The sequence below is a fragment of the Terrapene carolina genome, unplaced genomic scaffold, assembly GCF_002925995.2.
Source record: "Terrapene carolina triunguis isolate 2854851 unplaced genomic scaffold, T_m_triunguis-2.0 Scaffold517, whole genome shotgun sequence".
In the NCBI taxonomy this organism is placed as follows: domain Eukaryota; kingdom Metazoa; phylum Chordata; order Testudines; family Emydidae; genus Terrapene; species Terrapene triunguis.
The window spans coordinates 3,283,861-3,307,134 of record NW_020664868.1 but is presented as its reverse complement, the minus strand read 5'-3'; the positions used below and the strand labels follow the sequence as shown (position 1 = coordinate 3,307,134).

At 53.6% G+C, this 23,274-nt stretch overlaps 1 protein-coding gene across 1 annotated transcript in view; it reads left to right on the top strand.

The window, feature by feature from the left end:
* The window catches only part of NPAS1 (neuronal PAS domain protein 1), a 73,458-nt gene extending 50,184 nt beyond the window's left edge, over positions 1–23,274 (top strand). The window contains exons 5-11 of the mRNA XM_026658824.2: positions 3,626–3,806; positions 5,433–5,548; positions 5,967–6,163; positions 6,701–6,807; positions 11,055–11,202; positions 18,097–18,203; positions 20,855–23,274. Coding sequence (XP_026514609.1) covers positions 3,626–3,806; positions 5,433–5,548; positions 5,967–6,163; positions 6,701–6,807; positions 11,055–11,202; positions 18,097–18,203; positions 20,855–22,119 — 2,121 coding nt within the window. The 3' untranslated portion in view covers positions 22,120–23,274. The remainder of the gene's footprint in view (positions 1–3,625; positions 3,807–5,432; positions 5,549–5,966; positions 6,164–6,700; positions 6,808–11,054; positions 11,203–18,096; positions 18,204–20,854) is intronic.

Below are 23,274 nucleotides of genomic sequence, written 5' to 3'. Positions count from 1 at the left end.
TCGGATGCATCCGAAGAAGTGAGGTTTTTACCCACGAAAGCTTATGCCCAAATAAATCTTAGTCTTTAAGGTGCCACCAGACTCCTTGTTGTTTTTGTAGATACAGACTAACACGGCTACCCCCGGGTACTTGACACCATGCATGTGTAAACTTAGGTGCCTTCCTCACTCTGTGCCTCAGTTTCCCTATAAGTGAAAGAGGGTTAAGTGCTTTGAGAGCCTCTGGCCCATGCATGGAGGGCACCAAGGAACCTGGCTGGGGCATAGTTTAAGCTGCACGTCAGGGTTTCGCTGAGAGCTCCCCAGGGCCTCCGTGTCTGAGTCAGATCGCAGGCGCTTTTAATGCATCCCCAGCGAGCACGGCAGACCCAGAGCCAACCCCAGGCAAGGAGAAGGCAGCCTTTGATCCCGCAGTCAGTGCTGATGGAGAGGACCTTGCCGCAGGCTTTGGGGGAAGGGGGGGTGGCTCATGGTTCTGAGGCAAGGAATTGGATCAGGGCTGCTGGGCACCCCCCCTCCCTCCCCCATCTGGGGAGAATTTCAGCCACTCCCCCGACCTCATTCCAGCGCTGTATTATCCAGCCTCATTCATGGAGGGGCATCTCCCTTCCCTCCCCCCAACACACACACTGTCCAGCTCCCCTTCCTTCCCTCCCCTGGAAAGATCTCTTTGTCTTCAGCCCTTTCTTTTTCTTTCTTTCTTTCTTTCTTTCTTTCTTTCTTTCTTTCCCTCCCTCCCCTCCACGCCATGCTCCTTTCTCACACATGCACCCCCCATCCCCAGCTGGACAGATAAACCCCTCCCTTTCTGCCCTGCCCAGTGCCCAATCCCCTTTAGCAGCAGCCGTGCCGAGACCATGCTGCCAGCGGGGCTAGTGGCTACCACACAGGCCTGGGAGCCCTTGGCCGAGTCCCTGCGCCTCACTTCCCCTGAGCGTGAAAACGGGAGCAGGAGCCGGCCTCTAGGCGCGCCGCTCTCTAGGCTGTTCCATGGCTCCCATCCCGGTGGCGTCCGGGCACCTCCGATGAGTACCTGTGACCACGGCGATCTCTCTCCTGCCCTTCCCTGCGGGCACGAAGGCGGCGTGAGACTGAATTCCTCAAGCGCTTTGAGGTCTTGGGGGCAAAATGGCAAAGGGGCCAGCTGCAGCCATTGCCACTGGCTCAGGGTGCCCAGCCTTTGCCCTTCATAGACGTTAATTAATCCTTGTGACCCCCCCCCCAGGGCAAGGTATTAGCCTTCCCTATCGTGGGGTAAACTGAGGCACGCAGTGATGATGTGGTGTGCACCAGCTTCCCTTTTCCAAATCAGTGGCAGAAGCCAGGAATCCCAGCTCACAGTGACCTGCTGTAGCCACTAGAGCACACTCCCCTCCCGGAGCTGGGGCTAGAACCCAGGTGTCTGGCATCCCTGCTGTAACCACTAGACCCACTCTCCTCCCAGCGTGGAGAATATTATGATTTTTTAGAACATGGTCGCGCCTAGAAGCCATGATTGTGGACAAAGACCCCCCCCTTGTGCTAGGTGCGGTACATTTTATTGCTATTAGGTGTATTATGGTAGTGCCCAAAAGCCCCAGTCATAGACTAAGACCCCCATTGTGCCAGGCACTGTATGTTTTTATTGCTATTAGGTGAATTGTGGTAGTGCCCAGAAGCCCCAGTCATAGACTAAGACCCCCATTGTGCCAGGCGCTGTACGTTTTTATTGCTATTAGGTGAATTGTGGTAGTGCTCAGAAGCCCCAGTCATAGACTAAGACCCCCATTGTGCTAGGCGCTGTACATTTTAGTGCTATTAGGTGTATTGCGGTAGCACTTGGGAGCCCCAGTCACAGGCTAAGACCCCCATTGCGCTAGGTGCAGTACGAACACAGAACACAAAGGCAGCCCCTACCCCAGCCCATAAATCCTGTTTCCCAGTCTCCCCCCGCCCCCCCCGCCCTGTTCTATCTGACTAGGCCATGCCGCCTGGGGGCCCGGCCGCCCCCCCCCCCCCACACACACGTAGCACACCATTCCCGAGGGCGGCGTCAGTCTGCTACACAGCATTGGTCCTTAGCCCGTCTCCAGCAGCCGCCTTGGCAGCCTGGTGCTTGCTCCTTTCCGCTTTTAATGAGGCTCAGCCCTCCGGAAAGCCCCCGAACCCTGGAGGCGAAGAAAAGAGCTTGGCATGATTATTTATTGATCCTCCCTCTTCATTATGTGGTGGGAAACGTTAACCCGAAGCGGTGACCTTCAGTATTCCAACGGGACACCGCTGCTCCCGGGCAGGCTGGCACGGTGATGAGGGCACTGCCCCTTCCTTTGCAGGCGGCGCGGAGGTCACTCCGGCTGACCTCGCTCTGGCTGGTGCCGTGTGCGTGTGTCTGGGGGGGGGGGGGGGGGGGGGGACCTTTAGAACAGGCACTCCACCCCGAGGTTTATTGCATTAGCCGAGGGTGTGATCAGTGAGAGCCAGGCCGGGTTGACAGGCGAGAGGGCAGGCAGCTGTGTCTCTCGGGGACCACTGAGGGATTGCTGCTTGGCAGTCTCACCTCACAACCCTGCTGGGTTTGTGCCCTCGCCAAGGGGGCACCCCCCGGTGGCTGTTGAGCAATCCACGCCTAGGCAACACGGGCCTGGAAAGGGCCTCCTGGAGCATCGGGGCCAGTCCCTGCCATCCCATCAGATCAGCCCAGTCAGACATGTATCACGCTCCATCAGCTAACCAGCAGACCTGCCAAACCCACGGGAAAAAACGCAGACATTGGGCTTGGTTTTGGCTTAATTGGCTTGTGAGTTGCTTGTTGGCTAATTTTTGGCTTGTAGCTTGTTACTTGTTTGGCTTGTAGCTTGTTGCTTCTTGTTTTTTGATCGGCTCTCGGGAAGCAGGGGCAAGGGGGGGTGGGAGAGAGTCAGGGGTTCACAGCGGGCCCACCACAGGCCCTGACTGCACGCCGGGGGGATCACAGAGTGTTGGGGGTCTTAGGGCTTGGCTTGTTTTGAAATGGGATTATCTTGATTTTTGGCTTAGTGTGAAAGTCGGGGGGGCTTAGTTACCAGGTGAAAGGTGGCAACTGTGCTAACTAGTTAGGTTATTTGCCCCCTCTGGGTGGGGTGGGGGGGTGAGGCTGTCTCTGAGTCAGATCGCTGGAGCTTTTAATCACATCCCTGGGAAGCCTTCCAGCGCACAGTCCGGGGGAGGAGAAACCTGCCTGTGAGACAACAGCATGTTCTGATCGAGGGGACCTTGCTGGGGTTCACCCTCCTCCGTCGCCCCTGTGGCTGGATCCCATTATTGGTTATTCAGATGGTAGTAGCGCCTAGTAGCCCATGGTGCCAGGGGCTGTACAGACACAGAACAGAGACAATCTCCTGATCTCTCTCCTCTCTGATGGCTGTCTGGAAGGGCAGCACTGGGGCCTGGCTTAGAAAGGTGGGGAGGGGAGAAGCCAGGTGACTTGGCCAAGGGCTCGTTGGGTCTGTCAGCCGGCTTGGGGTTAGATGCATCGGGCGTGAGTCCCGTGGGGGGTGGTCCCAGGTGCTGGGATCCCGGAGGGGAACGGCCCCAGCTAGCTTCTCTCTCCCCGCTAATAGGGGAGCCCAGCTCTGACTCCCCCCCACCCATCTCTGTTGTCTTCTAGGTGGAGCTGACAGGCGGCAGCGTCTTTGACTACATCCATCCCGGAGATCACCCTGAGGTCGCCGAGCAACTGGGGCTCAAGCCGCCTTTCGATGCTGTTGGCTCCCTGCCGGGGAGCCAGAAACCCCCAGGCCTCACCGGGGCCAGCTCGTCCTCCTCCCTGAACGAGGCCTCTGAGCCCGGTAAAGCCGCTTCTCTTGCTTGGCTAGAAACAGCCTGTGGACCCATCCCCCTACCCCCAACCCTCTGCCTCTGCCCCAGGGCTGCGACAAGAACCCGGCAGTCCCAAATGCCCAGTCCCCCCTGCTCTAACCACTAGACCCCCGCTCCCATCCCGCCAGGTATAGAACCCAGGAGTCCTGATTCTCAGTCCCCCCCTGCTGTAATCACTAGACCCCGCTCCTGTCCCAGAGCTGGGGGTGGAACCCAGAAGTCCTGACACCCTGCCCTCTCTGCTCTAACCACTGGACTCCCCACCCTCTCTCCCTTCATCTCCCTCCTCTTCCTTTCTCCCTTCCCCAGTCTCTCTCTCCCCCCTTTCTTTTCCTCTTCTCTCTCGGTTCCCAACCCCTTTCCCCCCCACTTTTGTCCCCCGCCCCTCTCCCTGAGCCTTGGAATTCCCAGCCCTTTGTCACCTTCATGTGTGAGCTGCTTCCCCGGGGAGGGTAGGAGCCCAAACTCTGTGCTGGCTGGTTATTCACTCAGTCTCACCTGGCCCCCGCCAGCCGCCTTCACCCAGGGGTTGTGGGTGTCCGTCCCCCCCTCCCCTCCCTGCCCCCCCACAACCACACCAGGGCTGTGTGGAGGAGCCAGCATCCAGGAGCCTAGTGGGTGGCGAGAAATGAAAGGGAATCTTCAGTCGCCTTCCATCTCATTTGATATCCGTCTGCTTGGCTTTTATCTGGGGAACCTTTAAAAGATTTATACGAAGCAGGAGCGTAAAAGAGAATGAGATATAAAGCTCAGCCCGGAGCATGCTCTGCCTCCCCAGACGGAAAGCAGACAGCGGCCCGTCCTCTGCATTGCTGGGGAGTGCAGATCAGCGCAGGTGTAGGGGGGGAGACGTGTGCTCCTGGAGGGAGGGGGTTCCACTGGGGATGGGTGCCATTCTTAAGGGGGGGGGGGGGGGTTGAACGCCAGAGAGATGGGGGGCACAGGGTTTTAGCAAAACGGCTGCTCCCAAATTACAATAGATGGGCAGGTGTTTGCATACGGGGGTCGTGGAATTGGGTTTCAAAGGGATCTGTTCCCAGAGGGTTTGGGGGCTTGGTGCGTTATTTCGAGATTGGGGAGATGACCCGATGGGGCCAGTTAAACCAAAGAGTCCCCAGCATAAGAGCCAGGAGGTGACCAAGGCTGGGGTCTGGGAGAGAGATGTAGCAGCTGAGTGGTGTACGCTGGGGGCTCTCCCCTTGTGGGGTGGATGACAGTCATCGGGATTGCTGGGGGCCAGGGGCAAGTGCCACACTGAGGTGGGGCACAAGGGAGCTTGGGAGGAGCGGGTTGCAGGAGTGACGCCTGAGAGGCCGTGCAAGATGACACAGCCCCTTGCCCCTGCTCCAGCAGGAAAACAGACTCCTCCCCCATCCCTGCAGAAGGCCACCTGGTTTTTGAATCAGAGGCGGCCCGCCTCACGCCTACAGGAAGTGGTCGCACCTCAGTTATTTGAGGGCCAGCCTCGCTCTGACAAAGGCCACGCCCCTCATGGTGATTAGCCAGAGCCCCGGGTAGATGACCACGCCCCCCTTGCGCTGTGTGGCGTGCCGGGTGCCTGAGCAATGACGCTGATCGCGCCGTGTCTGTCTCAGATCCCGCCGGCTCCCACACACACCCCAAGCACGACGCCCTGGAACGATCCTTCTTCGTCCGTATGAAATCCACCCTGACCAAGAGAGGGCTGCATGTGAAGACTTCTGGCTACAAGGTAAAGGGGCCTAAGGGTGTGGTCTGCCATGTGCAGTGGTCTTAAATCCCAAGTGGGGACATACCTCCGCCCCAGTGTCTGCCCACTGAGGCTGATAGTGTGGGGGTGATCAACGCTGTGTCTCTTTCCCAGCAGGAGGCACCATGTGTCAGGAATTAGGGCCTGCAACAGAGCCAGTCTCAAGGGCAGCTGGGCTGGAGTAGGTTGCCTGATTGGCTGACTCCTGCTCTAACCACTAGGCATGACTGCCCATATCCCGCTCTCTGACCCCTTTGCTCCCTTTGACTCATTCCTGGCACGGCCCTGGCGTTAGGGACCCAGACTCTTGGTCAGTGGTACGGCACACTGAATAAATGTTCCCTGCCCATATACACCCCTCTCTCTTTCTCTCCGACTCCCCCACCCCCGCCACACACAGGTGATTCACGTTACTGGCCGTCTCCGTCCCCGCCTGCCGTCCTTCTCCCACGCCCATTCGGTCCTCAGCCGAGTCCTGGGGCTGGTGGCCCTGGCCCACACGCTGCCGCCTTCCACGCTCAGCGAGGTGCGCATCGAGTGCCACATGTTTGTATTCCGGGTCAACATGGATCTGCAGATCGTGTACTGCGAGAGCAGGTGGGTCCAGGGGCAGACGGCTGGGTCCGGAGTGACTCGGTTGGTGTCAGTGGCGTTAGGGCCAGATTCTGTGCACAGTCATCTGGGAGTAAATCTGGAGTCATTGCAGTGATGTCAGAGATAAAATTGGCCTGTGCCTTTTATTTTGGCCTCAGGTTAATACCTGATACAGCCTTGTATTCTGGGATTCTCTCTCACCCTGCTACAAGGGATCCGTTCCGTTTCTGGGAGCCAGGGCCCCAACTGGTGTGAAGCCACCGTCGCCCCATTGATGGGGCTAGATCCCCAGCTGGTGTGAATCGGCTGTCGCTCCATTAGAGTCAATAGGGCCAGACCCCCAGCTGCGCCAATACACCCATGCTGAGGATCTGGCCCCTACCATCCAATAGCATCTTGGTGCCTGGCAGGTCGGCACCCCTTCCTAGCCAGGCTCTATGCCGGGACGGGGGACAGTGGCGTGCAGCTGGTCCACCCTTTCCCATCTCTCTCTGCTTCTCCCTGGCTTTATAACTCCCCCTACCTCTCCTCCGCCCACAGGATCAGCGATTATATGGACCTATGCCCCTCGGAGCTGGTAGGGAAAAGCTGCTACCAGTTTATCCATGGCGAGGACGTGGAAGGAATCCGGCAGAGCCACCTGGACTGTAAGCATCCTAGTTACGGTCCCCTGCTCTGGTTTGCTCCAGCTCTTCCTCCCTCCGGGGTGAAGGGTCCATGTCACGTTGGTGGGGACAGGAATATAAAAGGATGTTTCAGAACCCAGCGGGCAGGGCTCTCTGCTGGATTTCCTAGCTTGTAAATTTCATCAGCCAGACGCAGGAAGTGCTGTGGGAGCAAGGCACTGAGCACCCAGGAGACCAGCCTTTGAGTCCCACATGTGGCACAGATCCCCTAGCATGTGTCACTTTAAAAAAAAAACCGTGCCTCAGTTTCCCCCATCTGTACAATGAGGTTAATCATCCTTCCTTGGTCTGTTTCGACTGTCAGGTTTTCGGGGTGGGAACTGTCTCTCCCTGGGGGTGTGGGTCCAGCCCCTGGCACAACAAGGTGCTACCGTGACACACAGCAAGTTGTGCCTGCGTGCTGGATGGCTCCGGGTTCCTAGTGCAAAGGAAAGTTGTGTCCCCATCCTCTCCTGGGATACTTGCTGAATTGTCTCTGCCAATGGATTCTCCTTCCCCCTCACCTCCTCTGCAGGAGATGCCCCCGCCCTCTAGCTCTTTGTCATGTGCGTCTTTTTGTTCCGCTTGGGTAAAGCTGCCTGCGCCGATCTGGGTCTAAGCGGCTTCTCTCCAGTGTCAGGAGCAGCTCCAAAGACCAAGTTGCCTCTTTTTGAACTCCGGCTGAGTCAGGTTTGCCTTGAGAGGGGTTCTATTCCTGCCTGGGTTGGGTGCTCTCCTTGGCAAAGCGGCTGGCCGTGCGGCATGCGCTCTGTCCATAGCTGGATTTCCTCCACGTGGGCGTGTGGCACTGTCTGTCCAGCAAGAGCTGCCATCAGACCTGTCCTTTCCCCAGCAGACCTCATGTGCTGAATCCCAGGCACGTCTTGCTGAGCCCCAAGGTTCTTCGTCAACTGCAAATTGTCCCAATGGCTAATGACTCATTTAAAACTTGACACCTTATTTCCAGTCTGAATGTGTCTGGCTTCCACTTCCAGCCATTGGATCATGTTCGACCTTCCTCTGCTAGACTGCAGAGCCCGTTTGTAAATATTTGTTCCCCACGTAGATACTTTTCAGAGTAGCAGCCGTGTTAGTCTGTATCTGCAAAAAGAACAGGAGTACTTGTGGCACCTTAGAGACTAACAAATTTATTAGAGCATAAGCTTTCGTGGGCTACAGCCCACTTCTTCGGATGCATATAGAACAGAACATATATTGAGATATATATACACACATACAGAGAGCATGAACAGGTGGGAGTTGTCTTACCAACTCTAAGAGGCCAATTAAGTCAGAGAAAAAAAACTTTTGAAGTGATGATCAAGATAGCCCAGTACAGACAGTTGAAAGTTTTTTTTCTCTTACTTAATTGGCCTCTCAGAGTTGGTAAGACAATTCCCACCTGTTCATGCTCTCTGTATGTGTGTATATATATCTCCTCAATATATGTTCCGTTCTATATGCATCCGAAGAAGTGGGCTGTAGCCCACGAAAGCTTATGCTCTAATAAATTTGTTAGTCTCTAAGGTGCCACAAGTACTCCTGTTCTTTTTGCAGGTAGATACTGATAGACTGGAATCAAGTCACCCCTTAACCTTCTCTTTGTTAAGTTAAATAGCTTGAGCTCCTTGAGTCTTATCACTATAAGGCAGGTTTTCGAATCTTTTAATCATTCTTGCGGCTCTTCTCTGACCCCTCTCCGATTTATCAGCCTCCTTCTTGAATCGTGGGCACCAGAACCAGACACAGGATTCCAGCAGCGGCTGCACCAGTGCCAAACACAGACATAAAATAACCTCTCTGCTACTATCTGAGATTCCCCTTTTTATACATCCCAGGTTCGCATTAGATCTTTTGGCCCCAGGGTCGCACTGTGAGCTCATGTTCAGCTGATTATCCAAATGTTTCTCAGAGCCCCTCCTTCCAAAGGCTAGAGTCCCCCATCCTGTAGTACGGCCAACGGTCTTTGTTCCCAGATGTATCCATTGACATTTAGCCGTGTTAAAACGCATAGTGTTTGCTTGTGCCCCGTTTACCAAGCGATCCCGATCGCTCTGTATCAGCGACTTGTCCTCTTTATTATTTATCACTCCCCCAATTTTTGTGTCATTTCAGTGGTGATTTTTATGTTTTCTTCCAGGTCATTGATAACAATGTGAAATAGTGTAGGGCCAAGAACTGATCCCTGTGGGACCTCACTAGAAAGACACCTGTTGGATGAGGGTTTCCTGTTTACAATTACATTTTGAGATCTATCAGTTAGCCAGTTTTTAATCCAGTATGTTAAACTGGGGTTGATAGTTCCTTACCCAATGCTGATCTGGCTTTGGAGAAGTCCAAGCAGGTGCCCAGAATGGGCTGTGGATCAGCAAGGGGGTGCAAGACACCTAGGGGAATATCGCAACGCCCTTGTCTCCAGGGATGGATCTGGTCTGTGTTGTGTGTATCGATGCACTAGAAGGCAATGGTTATGCCCCTGGGCAGGCAGGCTGATAGTAACCCTACCAAGCTAAGGAGTGTTGGGTTTGCTCAGTTCTTGGATGGGTGCCCTCCCGGGATCACTCAGGATGCTACAGGGAAAAGTGCTCATGGCGAGTTAGGGAGCACGCTGCTCCCAGCTGATGCTGACCTCAATGCCCCAGTGCGGTGCTGTAGGAAGTGGTTGATAACTTTAAGGAGCTCTGAGTCAGCACTGACCCCGTTGCCCCAGTGCGGTGCTAGGGGGCGCTGTGCTGCAGGGGCTGCCATGAGTGACACAGCAGGGGGCGCTCTCTCGTCTGAGTCAGTGCTGACCCCAACATGGGGAGCAGGTGCTCAGCAGGGGGCGCTCTCCCTTTGCAGTCAGGGCTGGCCTTGCTATCTTTCAAATCGGATCCTGACCCTTTGTGATCATTAAAGATCCGCTGAACATCCCGGTCAGAATCCAAGCATTTAACCCCTGCTTGTCCAAGTGAGATCCCAACCCTGGCGATTAAACCACTCCCCTCCAGTTTCAACTGGACGCCGGATTCTTTCTACACTTCCTGGCCTAAACTGCAAGGCAGATGTTCAAACAACTGCTGCATCCCACCCTAGAGAGGGAGCAGCTGGACTAGGGTCTTTATATGCAGCACGAAAGCTGCTTTGGATGAAAGGTGCAATCCGTTATTAATAATAACTAGCCCTTAACCTATCAAACCTTTGGGCTGGGCCCTGGCGTGTGCTATGGAGTCAGACAGCTTCAAAAGCCAGAAGGGACCACTGAGATCATAGCAATGTCGGGCTGGAAGGGACCTTGAGACGTCATCACGTCCAGCCCCCTGCACTGAGGCAGGACCAAGTAAACTTAGACCAGCCCTGACAGTCTGTTCTTAAAAATCTCCAACGAAGGGGAGTCCACAACCTCCCTTGGACGCCTGTTCCGGAGCTTAACTCCCCCGAGTTAGAAAGTTTGTCCTAGTGTCTCACCTCAATCTCCCTTGCTGCAGATTAAGCCCATTACGTCTTGTCCTACCTCCAATGGACACGGAGAGCACGTGATCGTCATCCTCTTTATAACACCCCTTAACATATTTGGTCGTCTACTCTGACCTCCTGTCTAACACGGGCCATAGGAATGCCCTGAATTCATTCCGGTTTGAACTAGCGCAGATCTCTTATAAAAAAACATCCAGTCTTCACTGAACACTTGCCAGTGATGGGGAATCCACCACGGCCCTTGGTCAATCTCATTGTTAAAAACTGACACCTTATTTCCAGTCTGAATTTGTCCAGCTTCCACGTCCAGCCATTGGATTGTGTTAGTCATTCCTCCGCTAGACTGCAGAGCCCATGATCAAATAGTTGATCCCCGTATGGTTACTGATAGGCTGGGATCAAGTCGCCCTTTAACCTTCTCTTTGTTAAGCTAAACAGATTGAGCTCCTGGAGAATCTCACTGTAAGGCAGGTTTTCCAATCCTTTGTATCATTCTCGTGCCTTTTCTCTGGCCCCTCTTCAGTTGATCGACATCCAGCTTGAATTGGGGACATCAGCACTGGAGAGAGATGAAAGGGGCCACAGAGACATCCGAGCTGATGACAAGCTGGATAAACCATTAAGGAGCCGTGGCTGTGATAAGTGGGACTGTACCTTTCCTGGGATCTTGAGCAGGGAGGGGGTAAAAGCCCGTTTCTTGGCTCTGTGATCATGATAGAGGGGAAGGGGTGGGGCCTGGCAGCCTTCAGCTAACAAACTTCTTTTTCAATTAGTGTTGAAAAAAGGCCAGGTCGTGACCCGATATTACCGCTGGCTGCAGAAGAACGGGGGCTTTGTGTGGATTCAGTCCTGTGCCACCATCTCGGTCAATATCAAGAACCCCAGTGAGAAGAATATGGTCTGGGTCAATTACATCCTCAGGTGAGATCACATGGCTGTGTTGGAACAAATCAGCAAGCTTCCGAAGAGGGGCCTCGCTGTTCCACACGCTGCGGCAATAGGGATAGATGCGCAGACCCTCCTGCCCCAAAAGCTCAGGCAGCTGCCCCCCACTGAGCTCCGGGGCTCTCCCCATTAACTGCTGGCTTTGTAGGGTCTAGGACACACAGGTGGGCTGTTCTGAGTTCATCCAGGAGAGGGCAATGCTGTGTGCGCAGGCTGTCTGAGGATCCCAAAGCACTGTATGATGAACTAATGTTTGGATTGCGGTAGCAGCCAATCAGGACCAGTGCTGGGCTGTGTTCCCTGGAAGCTGCGCAGGGCAGGAGAGATTTAAGTGCCCCCCAGTCGGCAGCATGTGTTCGGGTGCCCCTCTCTCCACCTGCTGCTTCCTCCTGCAGCTGCTCCCAGGACCATCCTGCTGGCTGTGCGGGGAGGGGGAAGGGTGCTGATGTCAGGGTGTCCCCCTCTCCTCCAGCCCCTGTACCCCATCTCTGCAGAGCAGGGCAGAGGGGACACAGCTGGACTCAGGACTCGGAGCTGCTGCAGGGAAGGGTGAGTGGCTGAGTGCCTTTCTTAAAGAGACAGTGCACTGTTTCTGAGATTTCCCCAACAGCCAGCTCACACAGGGTCTGTCTGTCTGTTACACACACACTCTCTCTCTCTCCCCCTGCCCATGTACCCCATCTTGCATAGCAGAGGAGAGGAGACAACAGGGCTCAGGACAGAGCAGGAGAGCTTTCAGTGAGTGTCTTAAAGAGACAGAGCAGGGCATCTCAGAAACTTTTCCAGCAACCAGCATACACGCTGTCTCTCTCTCTCTTACACACACAGAGTCTCTGTGACACACACACACAAAGTCTGTATCACACTGTGTCACACACTGTCTCTCTCTCACACACACACACGTCTCTGTTGCACATGCTCTGTCACACACACTGTCTGTCTCACACACACACAGAGTCTTTGTGTCATGCACAAACACTATCTCTGTCACACACAAACACAGTCATGCACACACAAACACTGTCTGTGTCACACACACACACACACTGTCTCTGTGTCACACTCACCTCCCACCACATACCTGTATTATTGTTGTTACTTCTTGGTACCTCCTGCAATGCACGTATATTCTCTGTAATTTTATTCTTTCAAAGTGTGTTATTTTAGTGTTTTGACTGGTCTGTGCATTTCATAATTTTTATTTCTCTTACACTTACATTTAATTCTTTGAGTAGTGAGTTCTAAAATGCCTAACCTGTCCTGGCTGGAGTAATTATCCCTATTTAACTTTTTAAAACTATATATTATGTCTAGGTTTTTTTGTTTCTACTGGTGGTGCACATCCACACATACCTCAGTGCACATAAAATTTATTCCGCACATAGATGGAAAAAATTAGAGGGAACATTGCTGGGTAAACATGTAGGAGGAGATGGTCCCTATAGGCAGTAAATGACCTAGCCTCCCAATCCCCATGGAAAGTGGGGGCAGTATTTACTAGCTTCATTGTAAACTGAGGCATGTAGTCGTGTGGTGACTTGCCCACGGTCAGACTGTGGCCAAGTTGGGAATAGAACCCAGGAGTTCTGCCCCACAGCCCCCCCTTGCTCTAACCACACTCCCCTCACCCTTGCTCTAATCTCTAGACTATGCGCCCACCTGAAGCTGGGAACGGAACCCAGGAGTCCTGTCTCCTAGTCTAGTGCGTTGCCCATCAGATCCAGCCAGGCTGGCTGATCGTTTTGTGAGTGTTTTAGTGATTAATACTCTTCATCGCAGCAGTTCCTGGTAGACAAGGCTGTTTTCGCGGCATAGGCTATTAAATGCTGAGAGAAGCAGCAAACCTGATTGAAAACCTCCTTTGCCCCCATCCCATTCCAGCAGGGCTGTAATTTGTTGAGAAATATTTCTCTACAGCTGCAGAGTATGGAAGACACCCTGGGAAATGTGATCTGAGACCAGCAGGTAGCTGCCATTTCTATCTGTATTGTCCACCTCCCTGCTGGGGCTGCAGGGGGAAATCTGCATCGCCCACAGTCCTGCCCTGATAGACACACGCAGAGCTGTGCATCTCTGCTGGGCCCCACTCTCATTTAGTCCAGGCACCTGTTTGCCCAGGTATAGGAACAGAGGCCCTCAAAGGTGTTTCGGGGCCTAACTCGCATTGAAATCAAAGGAGTCGGGTGCCTAAATACAGTTGTCTACAGTAACACTTAGAATCCCCGGTTGAGGTCACATGTGGAAATGGAGGCACAGGGAGAGGAAATGACATGCACAGTGCCACAACACAGAGGGGCACAGAACCCTGGAGTCCTGACTCCCAGCTTAACCACTAGACCCCACTCCTCTCCCTGAGTTGGGAACAGAACCCAGGAGTCCTGGTGCCCAGCCTCCCTGCTCTAACCACTAGATACCACTCCCCTCCCTGAGTTGGGAACAGAACCCAGGAGTCCTGGCGGCCAGTCTCCCTGCTCTAACCACTAGATACCACTCCCCTCCCTACGTTGGCACTAGAATCCAGGGGTCCTGGCGCCCAGCCTCCCCTCCCTGAGTTGGGAACAGAACCCAGGAGTCCTGGCATCCAGCCTCCCTGCTCTAACCACTAGATACCACTCCCCTCCCTGCGTTGGCACTAGAACCCAGGAGTCCTGGCTCCCAGCCCCCTCTGCTCTAGACACTAGACCCCAGACCCCACTCAGAGCCCCTAACCTGTGCTGAGAGCTTCACAAACCCACAGTAAAAGATAGTGGGAGGGGGGAAAACAGAGGCAAGCCCCAGATCCTCAAAGGCATTTAGGGGGCCTAACTTGCACTGATTTCTGTGGGAGGATCCAGGATACCAAGTGACTTGTCCAGGCTCACCCCGCAGCGCTAGGCCTAGAACCTAGGTCTCCTGACACAGTACGTCTACAGAGCACCTGGAAGAAGGCTAATGGCATTTTGGGTTGTATAAGTAGGGGCATTGCCAGCAGATCGAGGGATGTGATCATTCCCCTCTATTTGGCACTGGTGAGGCCTCATCTGGAGTACTGTGTCCAGTTTTGGGCCCCACACTACAAGGAGGATGTGGAAAAATTGGAGAGAGTCCAGCGGAGGGCAACAAAAATGATGAGGGGGCTGGAGCACATGACTTATGAGGAGAGGCTGAGGGAACTGGGATGTTTAGTCTGCAGAAGAGAAGAGTGAGGGGGGATTTGATAGCTGCTTTCAACTACCTGAAGGGGGGTTCCAAAGAGGATGGAGCTCGGCTGTTCTCAGTGGTGGCAGATGACAGAACAAGGAGTAATGGTCTCAAGTTGCAGTGGGGGAGATCTAGGTTGGATATTAGGAAACACTATTTCACTAGGAGGGTGGTGAAGCACTGGAATGGGTTCCCTAGGGAGGTGGTGGAATCTCCTTCCTTGGAGGTTTTTAAGGCCCGGCTTGACAAAGCCCTGGCTGGGATGATTTAGTTGGGAATTGGTCCTGCTTTGAGCAGGGGGTTGGACTAGATGACCTCCTGAGGTCCCTTCCAACCCTGATATTCTGTGATTCCCCGCACAGGTGGGCAGACACGAGCTAGCACAGAACAAACAGCAGTGGAGCCAGAGCAGCTCGGGCAGTGGCGTGGGCCAGGCACCCACGTACAAGCCTGCTCGACTGCTAGCCCAAACTGCTGCAACCACGCTCCTATTTTTAGCTATATTCTACCTTGGTCAGCACTCCCAGCTAGAGTGTGACTACACCCATAGTCTAGTGCCCTGGCTGCTGTGCCACTTGGGTCTTTTCACCAGGCCTGAGCAGTGGATCTGGCCATAAATATCCCTTCATCGGCAGCCGTCCCTCAGGTTAGCTTGGTGTGCCGTTTCGCATCAGTTGCACGAGGAGGCTCTCCCTTCAGCTCCAAGAGGCACCCGGACGTGTCAACTGATGTTGAAGCCAGGGCCGGCTCCAGGCACCAGCAAAGGAAGCAGGTGCTTGGGGCGGCCAATGGAAAGGGGCGGCACGTCTGGGCCTTCGGCGGCAATTCGACGGCGGGTGCCTCAGTCCCTCTCGGAGCGAAGGACCCGCTGCCGAATTGCCGCCGAAGAATGAAGCGGCGCGGCAGAGCTGCTGCCGAAGTGCCGCCGATCACGGCTTTATCTTTTTTTTTTTCCCCGCTTCGCCGCTTGGGGCGGCAAAAAAGCTGGAGCTGGCCCTGGTTGAAGCTAGACAAATTCAGGCAAAAATGAAGATGTATGTTTTTAACGGCGAAATTAACCATCGGAACAACTCACCCAGGGTCGGGGTGGATTCTCCATCACGGACCATTTTTAAATCAAGACGGGCTGTTTTTCTAAAAGCGCTGCCCTAGGAATGGTATGGGGGGCCGTTCTCTGGCCTGGGTTATGCAGGGGGCTCAGACTAGATCAGTGGTTCTCAAACTTTTGTACGGGTGACCCCTTTCACATAGCAAGCCTCTGAGTTTGACCCCCCCCTTATCGATTAAAGACTTTTTAATATCTTTAACACCATTATAAACACTGGAGGCAAAGCGGGGTTTGGGGTGGAGGCTGACAGCTCGCAATCCCCCATGTAATAACCTCGACTCCCTGTTTGAGAACCCCTGGACGAGATGATCACAATGGTCCCTTCTGGCTTTGGAGTCTATGAATTTTGGTCACTGGCCTCCGTAGCTTCAGAGAACAGCCCTGAGCAAACGTCGCAGGGTGGGTGTGGCACTGCAAAAAATCACCACTTGTCTGGAGTGTCTCCCCCACCTGCACCATTAAAGCGACTCCAGAATTATACACTTTCTCTGGCGAGGAGAGGGGTTTTTTTTTATATCTAAAATAAATTAATATATGAATGACTACAACAGATGGTTATTAATGGCTGGTTTTTTTCCCCCGCTAAAGCAAAAGGAGCTATTATTATGCTAATCCTGTAAGTAATTACAGATACCAGTGTATGATTTGTCAGGGTGATTAGTATTTTAGTTAATTAGTGCTGTAATTACAGAGACTAATTAACTTTCTCTCAGCCTTCCTGGAATGGAAACTTATTTACTTTCTTTTCGCTGGGAAGCAGCACATGATGAATGATGAGGCGAGGCAAGGGGGACCCTCCCCGTCCCACCCTGGACTGAGCCCACTGTCAGCAGGTCGTTCTCAGGGGTGCGCTCCTGTAGCTAGCCTCTCCCAGCCTCCCCAGTCATGCGCCCTGGCTGGGCTAGATTGGAAGAGTGGGGGAGACCAGCTAGTGGTATATGGGATGGGCCTGTGATTTACAGAGCGGGTTTGGGGGACTCAGGACTCCTGGGTTCTTTGGTTAACGCTGGGAGGACAGTGCAACCCAGTGATTAGTTCGCTTCCTATATATAGCAGGAAGTGGCTAGTGGCTAGAGAAGGGGACCAGGACGCCTGGGTTCTCCTCTCAGCTGAGAGCGAGGGGAAGCCTAATGCTTAGAATAGCATGTGTCCTGTTTCACATTCTGCAAGATGATGGGGGGTCATCATGGCTACCTTGTAGGGCTGCTGGCTTAATTACTGTTAATAAAGTGCTTTGGGATCCTTGGATTCAAGCTGATAGAGACGTGGAGGAGGGTGGGCCAATTTCACTCCTGGTGTAGCACAATTTACCTCAAGGGAGTTACACCGGCCAGAACCCGTCCTGCAGCAGTGACACTAGGGGTGTTACACCAGGGGAGAACTTGGCCCTGTGCTTTTCCCCTTCCTCCCCGCTCCGAGCTCTGGCAGAGCCATTTGCAGGGGACGGGCTCATTTGAATCGGATCCAACTCTGCCCGTCCATAAACAATGAAACCCCAACGCTGGCTGTTTTCTAAAAGAGAGAGCTTGCGATTTCCAATCTGTCCTTGTTTGTTCTTGGACAATAAGGCGTTAGCCCTAGTGGAGTTGTTTTGCAGAGACCAGCCTGCAGGTGGCTGGCTGTGTCAGCTTGAAATCAAGTTTTCCTTCTTCGGTTCTTTTGTTAGGGGCGCGGTTGGTTTAATTTCATGGCCTCCCGGCAGGCTTAGCAGTCTACCAAGGATCAGCACACACTGCTCTGTCTCCTTTGGGAGGCCCTTTCTAGGGTGGCTTGAGGGATAGGAGTACTACACTGGGCCACAAGAGATCTGGTTTAAATTCTCAGCTCCATCACAAACTGCCTGTGACCTTGGGCAAGTTACTTAGACCCTAAGTCCACCCTTTACATGGCGCTCACCTTTTCAAAGGTGGCGCCTAAACCCATGGGCACCTAAATCTCCTAGGTGCCTACGGGCTTGTCTGCACAGAGACACTCAGGGATGGTCTAAACGAGACGATTAGATCGACTCAGCTACATCGCTCAGGGATGTGAAAAATTCACACCCCTAAGAGACATAGTTAAGTCAACATAAACTCCAGTGCAGACAGCGCTAGATTGGCAAGGTGGTTTTACTACAGATGTACCACTGTGCAGTTTCTAAGTGTAGACATAGTTTCAGGAAAGTTTAGTCTGAATTCACTTTTAAAATGGATTAGTTTAACTGCACTAAACCCCTCTGTGGATGCTCTTATCCAGAATTAAAATTGACTTAATTCGACTTAGCTGAATTCACTTCCAAAGTGAAATAGAACCCAAGAGTCCTGACTCCCAGCCCCCCTGCTCTAACCACTAGACCCCACTCCACTTCCAGAGCTGCGGATAGAATCCAGGTGTCCTGAGTCCCAGTCATCCCACTGTGCTCTAACCACTCGCATTCCAGACCCTGAATTCAAACCCAGGAGTCTTGGCTCTTAGTTCCCTGCTCTAATCACTAGCCCATACTGCCTCCCACGGGACCTAAGCTTGTGCTACAGAAATCCCATCAGTGGAGGGAACAACCTGATCTGTTGTTTCTCTGATTTACTTTTGCCAAACCCTTTTAGCAAACCCGAGTATAAGAACACGGCCCTGGACATCTTCCAGCTGCCTGGGATTCCAGCCCGACAGACCGATGCCTCCGACGTGTCCGACTTGGAACCTGACTTCAAAGGTAAAAGCCCTGGCCAGATTACTACCAGATTGCCTCATTCCGGGGACCATAGGTTACCAACGCCCTGATCGGTGGCTGCAGGCCCTCAACTCAGTGCTGCACTGCGATGGGTATTTTAGCTTTGGCTTTGCCAATATACCCACTATGAAGGAATTAACTCAGGGGAGTTCTCTGGCCTGCGTCACACAGCGAGGTCAGACTAGATGATCACAGTGGTCCCTTCAGGCTTTACAATCTATGAATGCCCCAGACTGGGAGTCCCAGCCCCATCTCTGTCGGTGAGCAGGGGGGGCTCTTTCTTCTAAGCCATTCCTAGCCCCATTGCGGCTCTGGGAGGTTCAGTGCTGCAGGGGGTGGGGGGCTATTCAGAAAGGAGTTCTCTCCCTTCTAAGTCATGACGCCAGAGGGCATCCCCTTGTGGTTCGAGGGGTGCTGTGTTATGGGAGATTTGGGCTTGCAGATAAGGGGTAAAAATGAAGCCCTGACTTCATGATCATTAAGGATCATTTTCATCAGCAACCTGAGGGCATTTCCTCAGCTGGCGTAAATCAGCCAAGCTCGGACTGCCGCAGAGCTCCAGTGATTCACACACATTAACCCCCTGTGTCCTGGCCAAATTCCAGTTTGGGCAAGAACTGTTAGCTTCCCCTAATCCTTCTGCAATTTCAAATACACGCGGGGTTCATGTTCCCTTCCTTGCCTGTTCTATGGCTTTTAACAGGCTGCTGCATCCAACCCCAGAGGTAGCTGCATTTCAGGGAGGGGTGAAATACGTCATCTCTCCTACCCATTGCAGGGGCAAGGATCATGGGGCTTTCTGACTGAATGCTTGTAAGGTGCTTTAAGATCCTCAGGGGAAGGATGCCACAGCAGGGCAAAGCATCGTTAATTTCACTCCGGACACAGCCTCATCTTAATTAACCTCTCTTAGCATATGATAAATTATATCATAGGATCATGCTCTGAGAGAGCATATTGTGGCATCCCCAAGAGCAGAGCCTTTGCTAGAGGGTCAGATCGCGTGTGTGTCGGGGGAGGTGGATTTCCAGGGACGGTAGAAACTTTGGATCTGCAGATAAATTCCTGCCACTCACAAACACTCAGTGCTAGCGTTCTTCTCTTGCCGGGCTCCCTTTGACAACCTCCCAGGTAGCAGCACGCACAACGCAGGAGCAATCTTCACCCCTCTCAACTGCTTCGCATTTGAGGATCTCAAAGCACTTTACAGGCATTAATTAATAAGGAACTACTGTCCCCACAGGAGAGAGCAGAACCCAGGAGTCCTGGATCCCACTTTCCCGTCCTAACCACCACCTCTCAGCCCTCACTTCTAGCTTTCAAATCTGACAGCGCCTTGGTAGGGCTCGCTGGAGCCCCCAGGCTCACAGGGCTAAAGCTGGGGGAAACATCAGGTTTGCCCTAGTCATAATGAATTCCATGCACCCTCCTCCTCATAGATTCATAGAATATCAGGGTTGGAAGATGACCTCAGGAGGTCATCTAGTCCAACCCCCTGCTCAAAGCAGGAACAATTCCCATGCTGCACTGGAAGCCAGATCAGTGTATCAGACCCTATGCATGTGCCAATGTACGGTCTGCCAGGGTCCTACTCGGTCATCACCACTCTCCCAGCGAACACCGAGGACCCCCTCCGGCTGGCCTACTTGAAAGATACTCAACCCTTGCCTTTCACTCTCACCAGTTGCTAAAATCCTCCACCCATTGTCAAAATATGCTAAGTAGCCTTAAATCAAACTGTAATAAATTCTCTAGCAGCATTTTTCTTACTTTGCCTATCTGTACATTTCTATTAACACTGATGGAAATATTATTTCATCGGTTTGCGTGTGAAAATGGTGAAATCAGCATTTACCTACAAAAAACTAATCCTTCCAAATCTAGTTGTTTTTAATCTTAAAAAAATCCATGGAAAATACCCATTTTCTGACCAGCTCTACGTGTAGGGAAGAAACCAGCACTGGCCCGTGGTGAGGAATGGAGTAGATGGGACCCGAACAGCATTTCCCCATCTCCAATGCATTGCCCTAGAGATAGGATCCAAGTTTGGGCCCTTAACCAGCCCAGAGCATGAAGGAATCCTATTGCACTGAAGCTACAGACAACCCTGGAGACAGGGTTAGCAGATTAGCGCACAGCCCTGTGCATTGGGTTGCCTGGGTTCTATTCCTGGTTCTGATACAGCGTGACCTCGGCCCCTGCTCAGCATCTTGGTTTTTCCGTCTAGCAGAGGTGGTGAGCACTGCGATGCTAGGAACCGGTGTTGTGATACTCGGATGGAAGAAAAGTACAATCTTATTAAGGGAGCTAATCTTTTCCTCTCTTCTTTGGCCATGAGGCTGGGAATCAGATCCATCCTGGCAGGAGGGACAGAGTCTAAGAGGAATCATGCCGCGTTGACTTTGCATTGCCGGTTTGCCCTGAGGTTGTGATCATTAGCTGCCCTGCTGGTAGGAAGCAGCTATAAAGTGGGCTATAACTCCCATTAGGTGTCGCTCTGGAAAAATATTTTGTTAGCTAAAATAAACCCATCGCCCGCTGGCAGAAAGCAGCTAGGTGGAATTTAACAACCTCCGTCCAGATCCCTTGCTGAGTAGGCTGCTCCTGAATCACTTTCTTTTCTTCCCTTCCAGAGAGCGACCATGGGCCGGAACACAAGCAGGGGAACCAGTTTCTGCCCAAAGCGGCTGGGGCCTTGGCCAAAGGTTACTCCCGGAGCAGCCCGGATGACGGGGCCCGTTGCTCCATGGCGGAGAATGATGCCAGCAGCCCGGAAACGAGCTACAAGGATGAGGAGGTGTCGGAAGGAGCTGGGGCAAGCGACGCCGAGAGCAGGCGCAGGGGGCCCCGGAGCAAACGGATCAAGCTGGAGTTCCAGCCGGACAGCCCCCCCCGGGAGGCCTCGCTCATCAGCACCGAGGAGTCGGACAGCGGCAGCGAGGAGGAGCCTGATCTCCCGCCCCAGCCGGTGGCGCTGGAGAGGAGGGTGAACGGGTACAATATGGCGGCAGGGCGAAACGCGGGGCTGAGCCGGCCCTGCACATCAGAGTTCGCCTCTGTCATCCAGACCCAGAGGAGCTACCCACCGAAAGCCAGCGCGGCGCTTAGCATTAAGACGGAGCAAAGCCAGGCTCCCAAGTACGACAAGGCCACCCTGTGGACCTACCCCTCTGCCCGGGATGCCCTCCACGAGGGACCCCCCTACACTGTGAGCAAAGCACTTAGCCTGGAGAAGCCCATTCTGAGGCAAGCCACTTCCCACTTGTACGTCTCCATCCCGGACTCTGTCCTCACCCCTCCCGAGATGGACAGCAGCGGGGGCCTGGCTAAGGCCCCCTTCAGCACCTCTCCCCGGGCTATGCTGCCAGCCCCCTCAGCTGAAACGCTCTCCCCCCCGCTCTCGGGCTCACCGTGCGAGGAAAGGGCCACGTCGACGCCCTTCGCCCCCCTGGTCTATCCTGGCGAGATGGAGGCACTCCAGCGGTTCCACGCAGGGAACGTGGTCCTCCCGCTGGTGCACCAGCTCGGCGGGCACCACGGCATCGCCAGCACCACAGGCTCCCAGAGCCTCTACACCACCAGCACTATCCGATACGCCCCGGCCGACGTGACCCTGGCTTTGCCAGGCAGTGTGCTGCCTGCCTCCCACGCAATCAACCTCATGGACATCGGCAGCGCGGAGTCCAAGACCTCCATGGAACTCATGTACCACCACATCCAGCGGCTCAACATGGTGGCGCCGTTTGGGAACTCAGCAAGCGCCACCGGTTTGGCGCAGATTTCGGGCGCTGCGGGGGGCGTTTTCACGGCCGCCGAATCCTTGTTCTCTACGCTGCCCTTCTCCGTGGCCAGCGGCGGCATCCACAGCCTGTCAGCCGCAGAGCGCAAAGAGGACTAAGCCAAGCAGCGGCCCTGAAGGCGTCTCGTTAGACATGCCACCCTGAACTGACTCTGCACTGAGCTCTGCGCTGAAGTCCGTGCTCCTTTGAAACTCATCTTGGGGGCTCACGACCGCATGAGCTGCTGGATGTTTCAACAGGGAAAAAAAATCTTTATTCTGGAATCAATCCTCGTGTCTCATTCCCCTCCCCCACGACTAAATCACAGCACAAATCAGTATTCTGCTCCCTGCTGCATAGCTTTACCCTTCTGGGCCAGATGCTCCTGTTACGCTGGTGTAAATCCAAAGCGGGTCCATGAGTTACTCCAGATTTACACCAGAGAACAGAATCGGCACTTTTTAAAAATCAGCTACCCTTTGTGGAAAAGCCAGAATCACAGCCAGCATCAGCTCAGCCCCACCTTCCTGATTTATATCTTTAAAAGCAGGAGGCGCTTCCTTCCCCCTCTTTGCCTTTTCTCCCATTAATGCATAATGGTGCATGGGAAGAAAGGACGCTTTGCACTCATGACGTGGCCCGATGTCCGTCGGCTGATTTACAGCAGTAGAGGATCTGGCCCCTAGAACTTTTCCAGCTTCAAAATGCTGTATAAACGTTAATCAATCCTTACTGCCAGACACTTATGATGGAGCTGAACATCGTCCCGATTGTTGAAGCTGGGGGCCAGGTTCTGTTCCTCTTCTGTTACACGGGGGTAAAATCTGGAGTGATTCCATGGTGACCAAGAGCAGAACAGGGTTTGGGGAAGCCAGGCCCCTGAGAGAGCAACGTAAATTGGAGCAAACGGATGCAGCTTCCTTGGAAATCTGTGGGGTAAATGCGGCGGGGAGAGCGTGAGTAGCAAAGTGAGTTGCTTATTCTGATCGGCGGGGAAGGCAAAATGAGGTGACTTACACCCTCTCCATAGCTGCTTTAATGTGTAAGACAATGTGCCCCTCCCTCATCACCTCCTCTTTATCTTACCGCCTCCAGGTGGCTGCTTCTCTTACGCCTCCCAACCCTGCTGGCCTCTTCAGCTTGTAAGTTTCAGTCGTGTCCCAGCCTCACATAGCTGTGGGTCAGACTAATTGGCCACTTATGCCGGTTTTCTGACCCACCGAGCAGTTTGGCCCAGCGCTCTGTAAGGGCTAACTATGCTTAAGTGCTTTTCC